Source organism: Xenia sp. Carnegie-2017, unplaced genomic scaffold, assembly GCF_021976095.1.
Source record: "Xenia sp. Carnegie-2017 unplaced genomic scaffold, XeniaSp_v1 HiC_scaffold_56, whole genome shotgun sequence".
NCBI lineage: Eukaryota > Metazoa > Cnidaria > Anthozoa > Malacalcyonacea > Xeniidae > Xenia > Xenia sp. Carnegie-2017.
This window is the reverse complement of record NW_025813522.1, coordinates 237,114-252,770: the sequence shown is the minus strand read 5'-3', so window position 1 is coordinate 252,770 and position 15,657 is coordinate 237,114. Positions and strand designations below refer to the sequence as shown.

General features: G+C 38.0%; 1 protein-coding gene across 1 annotated transcript; it reads right to left on the bottom strand.

Annotated features, from left to right (window-relative positions):
- Positions 1 to 4: 4 nt before the first annotated feature.
- Positions 5 to 14,034, bottom strand: LOC124456572 (protein SEC13 homolog). Its single transcript, XM_047006991.1, is given in 12 exon segments — positions 5 to 70; positions 266 to 329; positions 1,912 to 2,032; positions 2,666 to 2,751; positions 2,954 to 3,010; positions 3,121 to 3,164; positions 3,382 to 3,471; positions 3,861 to 3,879; positions 3,882 to 3,932; positions 9,671 to 9,752; positions 12,539 to 12,654; positions 13,902 to 14,034. Coding segments are annotated over 11 exon segments (729 nt in total). The 5' UTR covers positions 13,953 to 14,034; the 3' UTR covers positions 5 to 70; positions 266 to 317.
- Positions 14,035 to 15,657: the final 1,623 nt, after the last annotated feature.

The window sequence follows — 15,657 nt, the reverse complement described above, 5'->3', positions numbered from 1 at the left end:
GGTTGTAAGAAAGTTTATGACAAGGTTTTGACCACTTGGTAACTCAAGAATTGTAAAATCATCAACTACACTACGTAAAAAGAAAGACATCTCTTTGAAGATATCAATTCAACAATTATAAAACTTTTAAGAAATACAAAACAATTTTCGTGTTTCTAAGGAATAATAGAAACACAAGACAAAGTTTGGGAGAAACGAGAAATGCCTGCAACAAAAGCTATTCTTTGAATTGTTAGAGCTTCATTCCTATTACAACTGAAATTACCTTAAGATTACACCATCGTCTTGAATATGACTATCTTCGACAAGAAATTCGTCTAAAGCATCTCCTATAGAATGTTTATGATCACAACAGTTGATATGAACGTTCATTGGTCAATTTTATCTAGAAGTCAACTGACCAATGAGGTCAATTTTCTCTAGAGGTCAACTGACCAATGAGGTCAATTTTCTCTAGAGGTCAACTGACCAATGAGGTCAATTTTCTCTAGAGGTAAACTGACCAATGAGGTCAGTTTTCTCTAGAGGTCAACTGACCAATGAGGTCAATTTTCTCTAGAGGTCAACTGACCAATGAGGTCAATTTTCTCAGAAGGTGAGCGTCCATTGTTTAATTTTTACTGAAGGTTAACAATCATTGGTCAGTTGGATTCCATTTAACGCGTCCACTTCAATACTAACGAGTCTTCTTCAATACTAACGCGTCCATTTTACTAATCCACTTCCATACTAACACGTCTACTTCAATACTAAAGTGTCTACTTCAATACTAACACGTCTATTTCAATACTAACAAGTCCACTTCAATACTAACGTCCACTTCCATAACACGTCTACTTCAATACTAAAGTGTCTACTTCAATACTAACACGTCTATTTCAATACTAACAAGTCCACTTCAATACTAACGCGTCCACTTCCATACTAACACGTCTACTTCAATACTAAAGTGTCTACTTCAATACTAACACGTCCACTTCAATACTAACAAGTCCACTTCAATACTAACGAACGTTAAATTGTGTATCAAAAAACTACCTTGGTGATCCATATTAATCTTCATCGAAGGAGTCAACCGTCCTTCTTCTAGAGATTCTTCTAGCCATTTTGAAACAACAATTCTCATTCTCATGATTTCATTCTCATTCGTAGCATTTTTCGTTTTTTAAGAAAACGAAAGCTACGAAAAAAAGAACATGAAGAAACGAAAGCTACGAAAAAGAACAACGACATGAAGAAAACGAAAGCTACTAGAAAAAGAAGCAACGACATGAAGAAAACAAAGAAAAAAAAGAAAAAACGACATGAAGAAAACAAAGCTGAAAAAAAGCAACGACATGAAGAAAAGAAAAAGAAAAAACGACATGAAGAAAAAGAAAGCTAAAAAGAAGACGACATAAGAAAAGAAACGACATGAGAAAAGAAGCAACGATGAAGAAAACGAGCTACGAGAAAAGAAACAACGACATATCTCATTTCTATTTCAAAATGGCTATTTCATTCTCATTTCTATTTCTATTATCTATTCTCATTTTCTTTTTAAAGTTTTAACATCATACTACGTAATGAAGACAACTTAGACTGTGGCTGTGACAATAGTATATAGAGGGACTTAAGATTAGACTCAAGTTATCTAGTTATTTCTGAATATGACACATGACACGACTAAACATGACCTCTTCATGACTCTAGACTAGTAGAAATTAAATATCAAATCACTCTTGATGTAGTATGTGCGTAAGAATCAAAGTTTCAACATTATGTCACTGCCGAAGAAGCCATTATATTGGGGTGTATAATAACCCAAGAATGAACTCTTAAAAATCAAGTTGTAATAATTGCTTAAATTTGAACCTAGGGAGAAGTCAGTAGACATGGAATAACACCTTGAATTATCACAAATTACCTTACCTGGGAACAACTGGCAATTTTACTTGTAGGCAATCCAATATTTGGCGCCCAGGCCACATCACACACCCAATCGCTATGTGCTTCCAGCTTCTCTTCCTCTTCCCACTGGCCATCAGTTGCACTTAATTAATAATGGAGAGATTACATAGAAAACCACGCTGACTTTTGTAAATTGCTGTTTTCTGAATAACATAAAATAATGGAAAACAGTATGGGGTTTACAACGCAAGTCTAGGAGGTGAAATTAAAGGCAATAAAGACCGTTAAAATAGAGTTATAATTGTTATCAAAGGAAAAACAAAACATGAACACAATATAAAATCCGTCGATCATTCACGATGTTAGTAAGCCCTTAATAACCGAGCACGAGAATAATAAAAGGTTTAATAAAGGTGTAAAAAACGTTCTTTCTTTTCTCGTTCTCGCTGCTTTACAAAGACTTGTTTTCACTCCTCCACTCTTCGTCCGCAAAAAGAAATGATTTGAAAATGTGTCCTCCAAAAAACTAATTTTCTGAGTGCTCTTCCTTTCCCTTACATTCCTACATGATTTTTTCTTGTTTTTTTTTTCGTTTCACAAAAATTTTAATGTTTGCTTCACGAAGCTAACATTTATTTGAAAAATTACATGCAATGGAGCGCTGATCCATTACAGGAAAGTAATTCTGCGCCAGCAAAAATATTTCTGAGCAAATCAAAACACGCCATTTCACCGGAAGTGTCGCTTGCCATATAAATATACATAGTTAAAGTACCTCATCTTCCATATTTTTACCAAATTATCGCAGCCTCCAGTCACTAATCGTTTCTCTATTTCGCCACGCTTCGGTTCATCAGCAATCTAAAGAACACGAAATTATATTCAAATCCCACAAGTCATGCACCATGTTCCGTCAAAAATTGTTACTCTAAATCAAACATGCTTTTAGCTACAGTCTGATTTGAAAGTTTAAAGTCGTTCCTATGAAAAGTAACTTTTCAATGTTACAATGAAAAAATGTTCAATTCTTTAGTTAGTTTCCATATTATGTAATACTATTTACATTAAAAAGGGACCCAGGATGCGTCGAAGGCGCCCAACTGACAGCATTACATCCAATCTAGAAGAACATTAAAAATTGCAACACAGAAAAGTTGCAATACGTTATGGTGTGTTTTATGTGACATCAAAGCAGTGGCAACGGAGTGGAGAAATACTATTACTTCTTACTGTGTGTGCATTGTTGATCTTTTTTACCTGCCAGTGTCCGTCACCTACGGTACAAACAGAGTTTCATTAGAGCAAGATATTTTCACATGAAAATAACAAAGTCTTTTCATTAATTAATATCGTAATATTTTTACCAGTCTTTTGTCTTAGTAAGTTAAATGATTCTTTAAGACAAGCATACATTCATAAATTTACGAGGTACGTATCTTGTCATCATACGTACAATACTGCTATATTTCTATGTTTAAAAATATCGTATACCTTCACTTGATATGATTGAAACACTTCCATCTGAGGAGCCACAAGCCAGCATCAATCCATAGGCTTCGGGAGCCCAGCAAAGAGAATTCACTACAAATGGTATAGTAGTTATATAGGTGCTGTGTATGCTAAATGTGATTCCTAAAGCATGGTATATGGACCATATGCGTGTGTTCTGACCCTACAGATGAATTGCAAGACATGTATGTCAACTTTTGTAAAGTAAACTGTAAGATTCGGGCATGTTTTGGCCGTTATTTCGGAGATGGCCAATGGATAGATGTAATTCTACAACTAGTTGACCGGTCACAAAAAAATTTGGTGTGTCAAAGCAATGAATATGGCTGGTTAATGACCACTGACCAACACTTCTTGGTAACCCGAGAGGTAGGGTTACCAGTAGCGTAGCCAGCCTGGGGATTTACTCCTAATAGTAAAAAGTCGGGCTAACTAAGCTACTGATGGTGATGTGTTGATACCTGATGAATCGTGGTTGATATAAATTCTTGCAACTTCATCCATCCATTACTGTTTTCTTTCCAGATAATTACCTACGTACCACAGTAAAAATATTGTAACGTTGAGCCGTATAACGGTCAGATTTGGATCCTCATGTCCCTCGGTATATGCACTTGCGCCAGGAAATCATAAACTTGCCACGTATCGTTATTATTGCATTATATTTAATCATACGAGTTTATATACAATTTTACTATGCTCTATTCATCTCTTGTCTTGTCTTGTCTTGTTTTGTCGTGCATTTATGTAATAACTAAAGGGAGTGTTCTCCGTCATGTCCTGCACGTAATAGTGGGATGACTTAGTTCTTTCTAAGCGCGTTATAGCTGCTTTCATGCTTTGTGGTCGGGCTTGTGTGGTTAGCTTGTAGCGCGTTGTTGTGCTTACTCACATCCTATATCCGTTGACGCACAACAACTATGACTAAGCTTGATTCGTCGCTACACTACCCCCTTCTTAGAGAAAGCATGTCCCATGCGCTGATAAACCTAGTATGTGATATATGTCTACTAAATCATGCAAAATTTAAACAATTAAAATCATGTTGTCCAGAATATTCAGTTTATGTCTACGTCAAAATCCGCCATCCATCCGGGAGGTCGAATTTGACGCCGTGGTCGGGACAATGAAGGTTGCCGTTCCTCATGTATGGGTAGTTCGTCCTCACGTATTGGGTTTGTGTACTCGAAGACAGGTGAGTCGTGGGTGTACATAAGATCAGTTTCGTCCGGAACGTAACGTTGCTCGTTGACACGAGGTCGGTCATCTTCATGAACACTCTGTCCACGCGTTGCTTGAGGGTGACTATTCTCCACAGAATTGATTGTGCAATGTTTCAACCGATTGTAGTGAACAATTTGCTTTCTTCCTTCTCCATTCTCTGCCCCAATCTTGTAATTCACGTCAGAAAGTTTGTCAAGGATGACAAACGGTCCTACCCATGGTGATCGTAACTTGCGTGACTCACCTTGTTTCGTTGCGGAATTGAGAAGCCAAACACGATCGCCGATACCAAAACCATCACCAGTACCGCGAGCGTCATAATACCGCTTTTGCCGCTTCTGTGCTGTTTTCAGGTGTTCACGAGCTAGACCGTGCGCTGCCACGAGGCTGTCTCTCAACTCCTCGACGTACGCGTGCACATCCTTTGATTGGTCAGGAGTGTTTCCGAACATCACATCTGCAGGTAAACGGAGTTCTCGTCCAAACATTAGCTGGTATGGAGTAAAGCCAGTTGATTCCTGCACACTCGATCGGTAAGCCATCATTACTCGGGGAAGATGTACGTCCCAATCCTTTTGATGTTTTGCTACATATTTGGAAAGCATCGCTTCAAGAGTTCTATTAAAGCGTTCAATCATTCCATCTCCCTCAGGGTGATACGCCGATGTGCGAGTCTTATGGATTCCCAAAAGCCTACACACTTCTTGGAATAGTGAAGACTCAAAATACCTACCTTGATCTGTGTGGATGGTATCTGGTGCACCAAAACGGCAGATGAATTCGTTCACCAACTTTTCCGCAACTGTATATGCTACTTGGTTTGGAATGGCATAACTCTCTGTCCATTTTGACAAGTAGTCGCCAACCACCATGATGTATTTGTTGCCGTTTGTAGACACTGGTAAAGGTCCCAGTATATCGATTGCAATTCGTTCTAAAGGATAACCAGGGGGACAACTTACCAGTGGTGCCCGATTCCCTTTAGTTGCACCCTTACCTACAGCGCACTTTTCACATTTCATCAACCATTCTTCGACATCTTGACGTTGACCAGGCCAGTAAAATCTCTGTCGTACTTTCGAGAGAGTTTTTGTTATGCCCAGGTGACCGGAAGTTGGACTGTCGTGCAGACTTCGTAACACATCGTTCACTAAACAACGAGGTACTACCAACAGGGGCTCCGTCGTTGTGCCATCGTCATTTTCATAACGACGATACAAAACACCGTCACGAATTTCCAAAACGTCCCAATGTGAACACAAATTGTGCACAGCTCGGCTTAATCCTTTTAATTCTTCTTTTCGTGGAGGATCTACCTGGATCTCCTTCTTAGACAACACATAGCAAATCGTAGGGTCAGCTAACTGTAGTGATCGTAACTCAGCGGACGTCCACGTGGGACACCAAGCTTCCTCAGAATTCGTCCGTTTTCAAGTTCTATATTTCCTACGTTATGAACTTCGATAGACGGGTTGGGCCGTCGTGACAAACTGTCCGCATGTCCATGTCGCTTCCCAGGTCGAGACTGCACCTTAAAATCAAATTCTGCAAGTTTTTCTAGCCAACGTGCTACTTGCCCGTTTGGTTCTTTAAAGTTCGTTAACCAACGTAAGGCGTCATGATCCGTTCTCGCAATGAAACGTAGTCCGTACGGATAGTGCCGAAATTGTTGGGTATAGAAAACTAAAGCCAACATTTCTCGTTTCGTCACTGAATAGTTACGCTCACTCTTGCTCAATGTTCTACTAGCGTAAGCAATTACCTTTTCCTCGCCATCTTGTATTTGAGACAAAACAGCACCGATGCCGAAGTCACTCGCGTCGGTGTCAAGAATAAATTCCCCGTCCGATCTTGGATACCCCAATACCGGTGCGTTCACTAAACACGTTTTAAGCTCTGCGAAGGCACGATCACAGGCAGTAGTCCACACAAAGGTTTTCTCGTTACCAACAGTTAATGCATGATGTAATGGAGCTGCAATTGCTGCAAAGTTCTTGATAAACCGGCGATAGTACGAAGCTAAACCGAGAAAACTCCGCAGCTCTGTTTTCGCGAGAGGTACCGGCCATTTTGTCACCGCATCTACTTTGCGAGGGTCTGTGGCGACCCCCTCCCTAGAGATGACATGACCCAAAAAAGGCACAACTCTCCGAAAGAGGTGACATTTCTGCGGTTTAATTTTTAGTCCTGCATCACAAAGCCTCTCGAGAACCATCTGCAATCGTTCGAGGTGCTCTTCAAACGTCGTACTAAAGATAATAATATCATCCAAGTACACCAGGCATGTTGACCATTGAAGACCTGCTAAGACAGATTCCATCAATCTTTGAAAGGTGCCTGGTGCACCTGTTAATCCAAATGGCATGACACAGAACTCGAACAGCCCTTGAGGTGTTGCAAACGCCGTTTTTTCTTGATCGGACGGTTCCACCTCGACTTGCCAATATCCACTAGCAAGGTCTATAGTTGAAAAGTACTTGGCTCCGCCCAGAGCATCAAGGGTCGAATCAATCCTTGGCAACGGATATGCGTCCTTTCGCGTTACTTCATTAAGGCGACGATAGTCAACACAAAACCTTGTGCTCCCGTCCTTCTCTTTCACCAGCACAACTGGAGAAGCCCAGGGGCTGGAAGAGGGTTGAACTATACCGTCGTTCAGCATCGACGCCAAATTCTTATCCAACTCGTCCTTCTGGTGAATGGGAACTCGCCTTGGGGACTGTTTGATAGGAGATGCATTGCCCGTAGGAATGCGATATGTTACCCGATTTGTTCTGCCAATGTCCGATAAATCTTTTGACACAACGTCCTCGAAGTCATTTAAAAGTTCGTTTACCCGAGATTTCTGTAAACTGCTAATGTCCGTATCGTCCCAGCTGAATAAATGTGACACTGCTGCACGAGATGCTTTTATCGATGTTGCTTTCGATCGCTTATGACGCTTACAGACGGATGTAACTTGACAATCGTTGGTAGTAGACTTTAGAGAGTGGCTCACCTCACATTGAGCAAATGTTCCAAGTGTGCATCCCTTATGTAACACTACTGGCTCCGGAGAAGGGTTGCATAACCTGACAGGTACCTGGTTATTTTTTGGTTGAGTTACTACTCGGGCCACCAAGACTGAGTGCTTACCCAAAAATCTTGGACAGGGCTCTATTAAACCAGTGACAGTATCACTTACCGCCCTAACATTTGCAGACATGATCATTTCATGTCTTCCCGGTATCGTAACCGTTTCCACCAAACTAACCCGACTACATGCCCAATCTTCCCGCTTACAACCCATGACAACCTCTCTATTCCCAGCTTTAACTACACCAGCCTTAAAATCAATTAAGCAATTGTTTTTACCCAAAAAGTCAACACCGATCAAGCAATCCTGAGTAATGTCATTTGCAACTAAAACATTGTGGTTAGTGCTAATGTCTCCCAAACATAGTTTAACTACACACGCCCCCACAATTCCTAGTGGTTGACCATTTGCTGAAATGACCTGTTCCTTTACGTCAGACATCTTCTTACCCTTATCAACCTTATCCAATACCCGCTTATGAATGAGACTTACCGCAGAACCCGTGTCCAAGAGCATGTCTATTTCAACATTACCTACCCACCCAGGGACGTAAAGACTCGCGCCGTCATTGACGCTGTACGAACCTACAACTTTGGGTATTGACACTTCTGCACCCCCTTCCCAGCTTTTGGAACCTACCTGCTTTATGGGTCTTAGATGAATCATCGGCTGGCACGCGACCCGCGGTGCCAGCCTGGCCTAGTTTCCTGTTTTTCGCTTGAATCATTGGTAGGGCAATTAGCTTTAATGTGACCTACCCCACCGCATTTCCAGCAAGTTTTCTTACCACCCTTAAACTTATTGCCTGGCCTATGGTTATTTTGGCGAATCTCAGGTTTAGAACGGTCAGTAAGTAGGTTTACGGCCTTTTCAAGTGCTGCAGTCTGCTTGCTGAGCATCTCCAGTATGCGTGAATCGCTAGACCTCTCGACCGCCTGCACCCGAGACGTCTTACTACGAGCACCAATGTTTTCTGCCTCGTAAATTGCCTCAAGCTGGATCGCGCGACTTAAGCTTTCATCCAGCGTCTTTGGATTGCCTTCCCGCAGACGAATACGAAGGTCAACATTGTCCAAAGACGCTATAAATCGATCCATAGCCAAACGATCGAGAATGTCTGTCGGTGCGCCTGGGAATGCTCTCCTAGCCATCTTACTTAAGCCTGCTGCGAGCTCACCTAACTTTTCCCCCTGTGCGCGTCGCCTAGCTTGAAACTCAGCTTATATAATTCTAACCGCTCTGTGGGTGCGAATTTCTTACTGAGGGCTTCAGAAAGTACTTCAAAAGTTCCCGCCTGCGCTTCCTCTGACAAGGAAAAATATATTTCTTGTGCAGCGCCCCGGAGACGAACGGCCAAGAAATCACGTTTCTCGTCGTTATCCCATTTATTTAATTTTGCGCAATTATTAAAATATTTAAGCCACGAAATCCAGTCTTCCTTTTCAGATGCTGCAAAAGCTTCTGGCATTACAAGTACCCTATGGGGAATGGAATTAGCGACATTACTGCTACTAGCACCTTCTTCAGTCATGTTTCCGCTTATTTTATTAGCGAGTAACTCTCATTAATTATGCTTAAAAGACACATACGCTCAGACAAAGAACTAACCTAGCAACAGAACCTACAGTGCATATCCAATCCGTTCCTAAAGAATGAACACGAGCCCAGGGTAGCAACTGTCGGTTTATTTAAGCACAAACAGTTCGTCATCCACTGACTCTCTGACTTTAGACTGATTTCAAGGATCCCACCGCTGCCACCAATGTAACGTTGAGCCGTATAACGGTCAGATTTGGATCCTCATGTCCCTCGGTATATGCACTTGCGCCAGGAAATCATACACTTGCCACGTATCCGTTGACGCACAACAACTATGACTAAGCTTGATTCGTCGCTACAATATGACTAAACAAGTAGAACATGCCATCTCTCATGTATAGGTAAATTGAGAAAGACAAATTACTGTGTTACCTTTCTGTCATAGGAACAGGAAGCCAGTAGACCACCAAACATTGGATGAGCCCAGGAAACCTGCCAAACTGGACCGTCATGGCTAAAATAACAAGCAAACATAAGAATACATATTACAAATACTTTATCATATTGTAATTTGTGTTATTTATCATTAAATGAGTGAATTCAATGCCATTTGACGGGGCCCGCCATTCAAATAAAACAATGTAGGGTAAAAACTGGGGTATGTACATAGTCTGTGATCTATAAAATTTGATCTGTATGATTCAGTATGTAATACACCATCTCTTCTTCAGATTTTCTAGACTATTAACATTCATGACATGATGAAGCCAAGCCTGAATATAAATTTGTGTGCCCGGCCTGCCAAAATAACCCAACTCAATCAAATTGTGTCAAAGTGACGGACACAATGGCATTAATGCCCGTCTAACTGATTACAACAATCAATTTGTACCAAACAATGTCCGTGATGGCTGCAAATACTCAGGCTTGGACATGATAGGGATCTCACCACCTAAAATGTAATAAACTGACTCTATATAATACTTATTGTGAAAAAGAAATTAGTGACCAAATTTCTATTTCACTACTTTTGTGTCAAGTAAATTTTCTCTTTTTTTACTCAGATAGAAAAATACGCTCAATAGAGAGAGGGGATGATGTAATTTTTTGATGAGAAGTTAATCTTAAAACAAGGAAGCATCTGGTCATGATCATTGACCAAGCAAAAACTACCTTCTGATGACAAGAATAAGTTTTGTACCTTTTTTATTAAATCACAAGACCTTTTTAGGGTCTAAGTATTTGAAAACCTATTGTCTTTCTATAGGCAATGAAAACTATTATCAAGTTATACAAAAAAATCAAAGGAAAATGAGACGCATCTGATTTTGACAACTTCAGTTGTATTCTTACTAACAGTGAGCATAGGTTGAATAAGATTGAATTGCTAACATCGTCTAGAAAGGGATGTGTTTTTTTTAACAAACAAACTTTATGAATTGCTATTGGCCTTTTAGACATTGCAAAACCTAATTTTTTCTACACTTTGCTTCAGAGAACAACCCAATATTGCATTAAGACTGTGTCCTTTTGGAAATACCCACACTAATAGCTTTCTTTGATTTTTCGATTTAATGAATGAATACATATTAAAAATACTTTGCATTACCTGGGACTTCACTGACTGTGTGCGACGCATAATCTTTGCCTCATGAAAAGATAATTCTCTTCTTGACTTTGTCTTCCTTTGACGATTAATTGTTGAGAGCTTATTCTGCAGCAAAGAAGGTTTTGAGGAAGAAAGTTCCTTCTGATCTGAACCATTCCAGTGCTGAATATCTGGTGTTTTTTCTATCAAAGAAAATAAGGTAGTAATTTCATTTAACACAAAGACATGGAACAAAGAAATACTTTGTGAATTATGGAAGAATTTTATCAAAACAACAATTGCATGTAAAGCTACACACCTTTAAACATTTCAACACACTCTTCCTTTTCTGGTGTTTGAAATTCACGAGACAAATTCCCAGGCTTGACACCTTTCAAAAAATGTTGAATTTTCAAATTACCACTAGCTTCTTTTGACACAGCTGAAAAATAAAAAAATAAGTAGCTCATTAAAGACAATGACAATAAAGAAATAAAATACAATATCAATGAAATTGCCAGCAGGTACAAGTTTTTTCTCTCAAATGTCCATTTCACAACCCTCCTTAAACATTCAGGATAAAATACACATGAAAGTCAACATCCTTTAACACAGGGGTCTCCAAACTACGGCCCGCAGAGACACTTGAGAAAAAATAATAATATCATTAAACAAAATAAACTTTGTGCATAAAAGAAAAAGAAAAGTAGATGATGAATATCGGCAATTTTAAGAAGAGTGAAGAGTAAAATACTTCTTCATTGCTTTTTGACCAGTGGTATACGGTTCGTCGGCCCTCAACATGCTGGATGAAAGTTCATGTAGCCCTCTGGCTGTAAAGTTTGGAGACCCCTGCTTTAACACAAAACAAACAATATAAAATAATGTTTTATTGTACTATGCTGCTCACAAATGTGTATTCTATAGTGTCATAAGCAATGAAATATGAATAATATAAACACAAAAGTTAAACAAAATAGCTGCTCATATTAAATAGTTTACCAAAAGTCTTGTTCAAGAACAAGAGATTCAATGTCTCCCAAAATGCCATTTCCAGCATTTCAAAGAGAAATAAAATCTACAAAATTTATTGTCAACTCACTTTCACACTTGATGCGATGCAAAACAGCTGTGAAATCTTTAATATCCTTATTGTTTCCATTTTCCAAACAAAAGCAAATTTTTCCATACATATTGAACTCCAAATTCATTTTACCATTTTCTGAGAGGTCAACATTTACTGTGTGCAGGTTGTAAACATCCAACTGTAAAAGAGATTATAAAAATAATAATCAAAATGCTACGAATGTAGACATTACATACATAGATATAAAGCTGATTTATATGAAGTTTTGATAGCATTCAAAGTGCTTATCCTATGATATATTATATCAGTGTGCGAATTAGTTCAGAAAAAACGATGTGCAATTTTTTGACAAAAGTGTTTTTTTAGAGCCATAATTAAATCAATATTACGTTAATTATTATATAACGCTAATTGCTAAATTAATATTTTTAAACATGAACAAATTCATATGATTTACGACAGTGTTTTTTGTTAAAACCGCCGATTTTTGCATATCGTTTGAAAAAGTGATGTGCAATTGTTTTCAATTTAGCTAAAACGATGTGCAAATTGCACATTGCACACCGTTAATTCGCACACTGCATTAAGTCATCAAACAAGGTCTCACATGTACATATCTCCTTACCCTCGTAAAGTAGCAACATGAGTCTGTGTGTTACCATTCACTTCAAAAACCCTGACACTGCGATCTGACGAGCAAGTTGCAAGTTTACGACCATAATAGTCCATCTGGGCATCATGCTAGAAACATGGAGAAATTACATCTCAACACATTGCATTGAAACTGTCATAGAAAAAACTTTTTGAAATGCATAGAGACCTGATTCAGTCGAAATGACCTGGGCCAACCCTGACGAAAATCCTGAGTAGGATTCTGCTGAGGATTTTCACCTGGGAGTGCAAATAATGGCAGGGGATGAAAATGAGCAAAATATAAAACAGTACTTGTTTCTTTCTTCTACATTTGAGAACATGTCATGAGCACACAATAAAATAAACAATCACTACTAGTCACATTTATTATAACAGACATCTTGGATAACATGACATGAAAATCTTATTGCAAGAGTTTGTTCAAAGAATAAGTTGTTTAACAAAAACACAATGAAGACGGAAGTTACTTTCAAATTTCACATGACTTGCAAAAAATAGGCATATATTTTTGGGTGGACAGGACTGTTGAGGTATTTGACAAAATTGCAGCTTTTATTACTTCACATTAATGTGAAATTGCTTGCTTTAAGAGAATTGCGCCATTCATTACCACAATAAAAAGAATATGGTTTGAACCCGAAAGTATTGTTAGATGTTTGTAGATGTAAATTGTCTAGTTTAGTAAAGTCTGGACAAGGACTGTTGGTGTTGATGTTGACTGAGGTTTCCACAGCCTAGGCGTTAGAAAAAAACAGTTGCTCTCTTCTGCATCTACAAACATCATCATCACAAATTTCATTGTGCTTTGCTAACTTAAAATTTTGTGCAACTGGAAACAGAGAAAAGATCTTACCTACAGACTGCAATTTTTCTATGGTGGAAACATGAGACTATTATAAATCTACAGCATGACCACATTGTTTTGAAATGCAATTTATTTCTAGGTACGAACTAATTGCAGATTTCTAGTTTCCATTGCCATTTCAAAATATCGACTTGTGAGAACTTGCTTCCTAACTAAACCTTTCATATAATGCTACATTCACGTGACAATTCAAAGTCCAAACCAACTGAATATCATACGATATATATAATATATAATATGATTATCTTTTAAAATGCAAGTTATGCTACTTATGCATTTCAACAGAAATCTTTTTTAGAGTTTCTTTCTCTAATACCACGTTAAAAAATACATACAGCGTTCAACACTTTAGTACAAACAAAAAACATTAATACTTAAAACATGCTATCAGTATTATCCATGTTACAATTTGCAAACAAGATTTTCAATAACAACTAATTTCTTCAAAGTTCAAACATCTTGTACTTACAATCATGTCTTCATGGGTGGTATCGATCGAGCTCATCACAGAAACCTGCATAATGTAATATAATAATGGTTTTAAGACCCTGTTTCTTGAAGAAAAACCACTCGAAACACGAGTCTTCCTCAAAACAATCGATAATTTCCATTACCATTTTGCTGTTTTGGTTGAGTTGTATGGAGGGTGATCTCCGCCAAAATTAAGAGCTACATTTTCCAATTACTAATGCGCATTTTGTCCTTTGCAATGTGCATTTTGTCTTGATCATATTGCATTCTGGAATTTCATAATCGGATTTTGTCCTGTTCAATTTCCGTTAAAACGCATTTTGTTATTGAACATTCCATTATGATGACGTAACATTATTCGTGACTCGCAGAACATGTCTCGATCACATTATAATTTATTTACTAGGAGTTACTATCGCAAGGAAAGTGCTGCCCCTCCACCAAGTAAGGTAAAACAGTTTGGAAACTGCTATTGTGTGTTTTCCATCATTTATCATCTGCCATAAACAATACAATAATGAATGGTAAAAATAAAAATACAGCAAGAAACCGCAACAACTTGTATACTTTGTCATTGCATAAAGACAAGCTAATTGTGTCATCTTTTATTTTCAAATTGTCATATAAATCAATTTATAGAAGTAGATGCAAGAAGTAACACTGTATGTATGTATAATTATTCTAATTTCAAAATGGAATAATTGGATGAACAGTTTTCAAAGCTCATTTTACAAAAATTTGCATATTGTCATTTAGAACTCGGCCAATAACAATTAAATCATGTTAACCGGAGCTTAAATTTGATTTTGTAAAATATGATTCTGTAAAAAGCCACATGGTTGATGTAAACATTGTGGACATTTGAACAGATTTTAACCTTGAAAAGTTTTTTGACTTTGAAAAGACATATGGTTCCTGTTGAAAATGTTTCATATTTGTCAAAAGCTTATAGTTTTGTTTGCTTAAATATTTTAAGACAATTCACAATTCTGATTTTGTTCTTTAGGTTGAAATAAAAACACGGCATGATTTCTTGTTTGATTTGTGTCACTTTCTTTTAGACTGCTTTTTGTGAAGCTCATTTGCCTTATTAATTGTAACCTGAGAGATAATTTAGTCTAGCGCAAATCAATTTTTTGCAATACAACCAATACAATATGATGCATGGTTTACTCGCCATGTTTAATCATGATCGTGACTAAAACACCACACGAGTACACACGAGTACATACGAGTACATACGAGTACATACGAGTACATACGAGTAACACACGAGTACATACGAGTAACATACAAGTACATACGAGTAACATACAAGTACATACGAGTAACATACGAGTGACATACGACTATTTTCTGGTCAACAAATGAGAAACAACACAATTTCTTCAATACATTGATATTTGCGTTTATTTTTCCTTGTATTTGTGTGGACTTTGGGGCAACCATTTGATGGATTTAAATGCTGAAAAGGTATTTTACTTTCATACTACATTCATTTGTATGTTTTAGTTGAATTTGTTATAGATATTTTGTCGATGCGATTTGCCAGTATTTGAGCGCTTTTCGAAGCACTTTCACCTAGGAAATACATATTTATGAAAGCGATTATACATTCATTTTGACTCTGAAGATGACTACCGCTAAGGTTGTCGAAACGTCAGTCAACAACAACAAAAACAGTCCGTCTCAGGACTATACGTAACAGTGCAACTCTCATTTAATTCAAATATATATAATGTACATTTATTTCA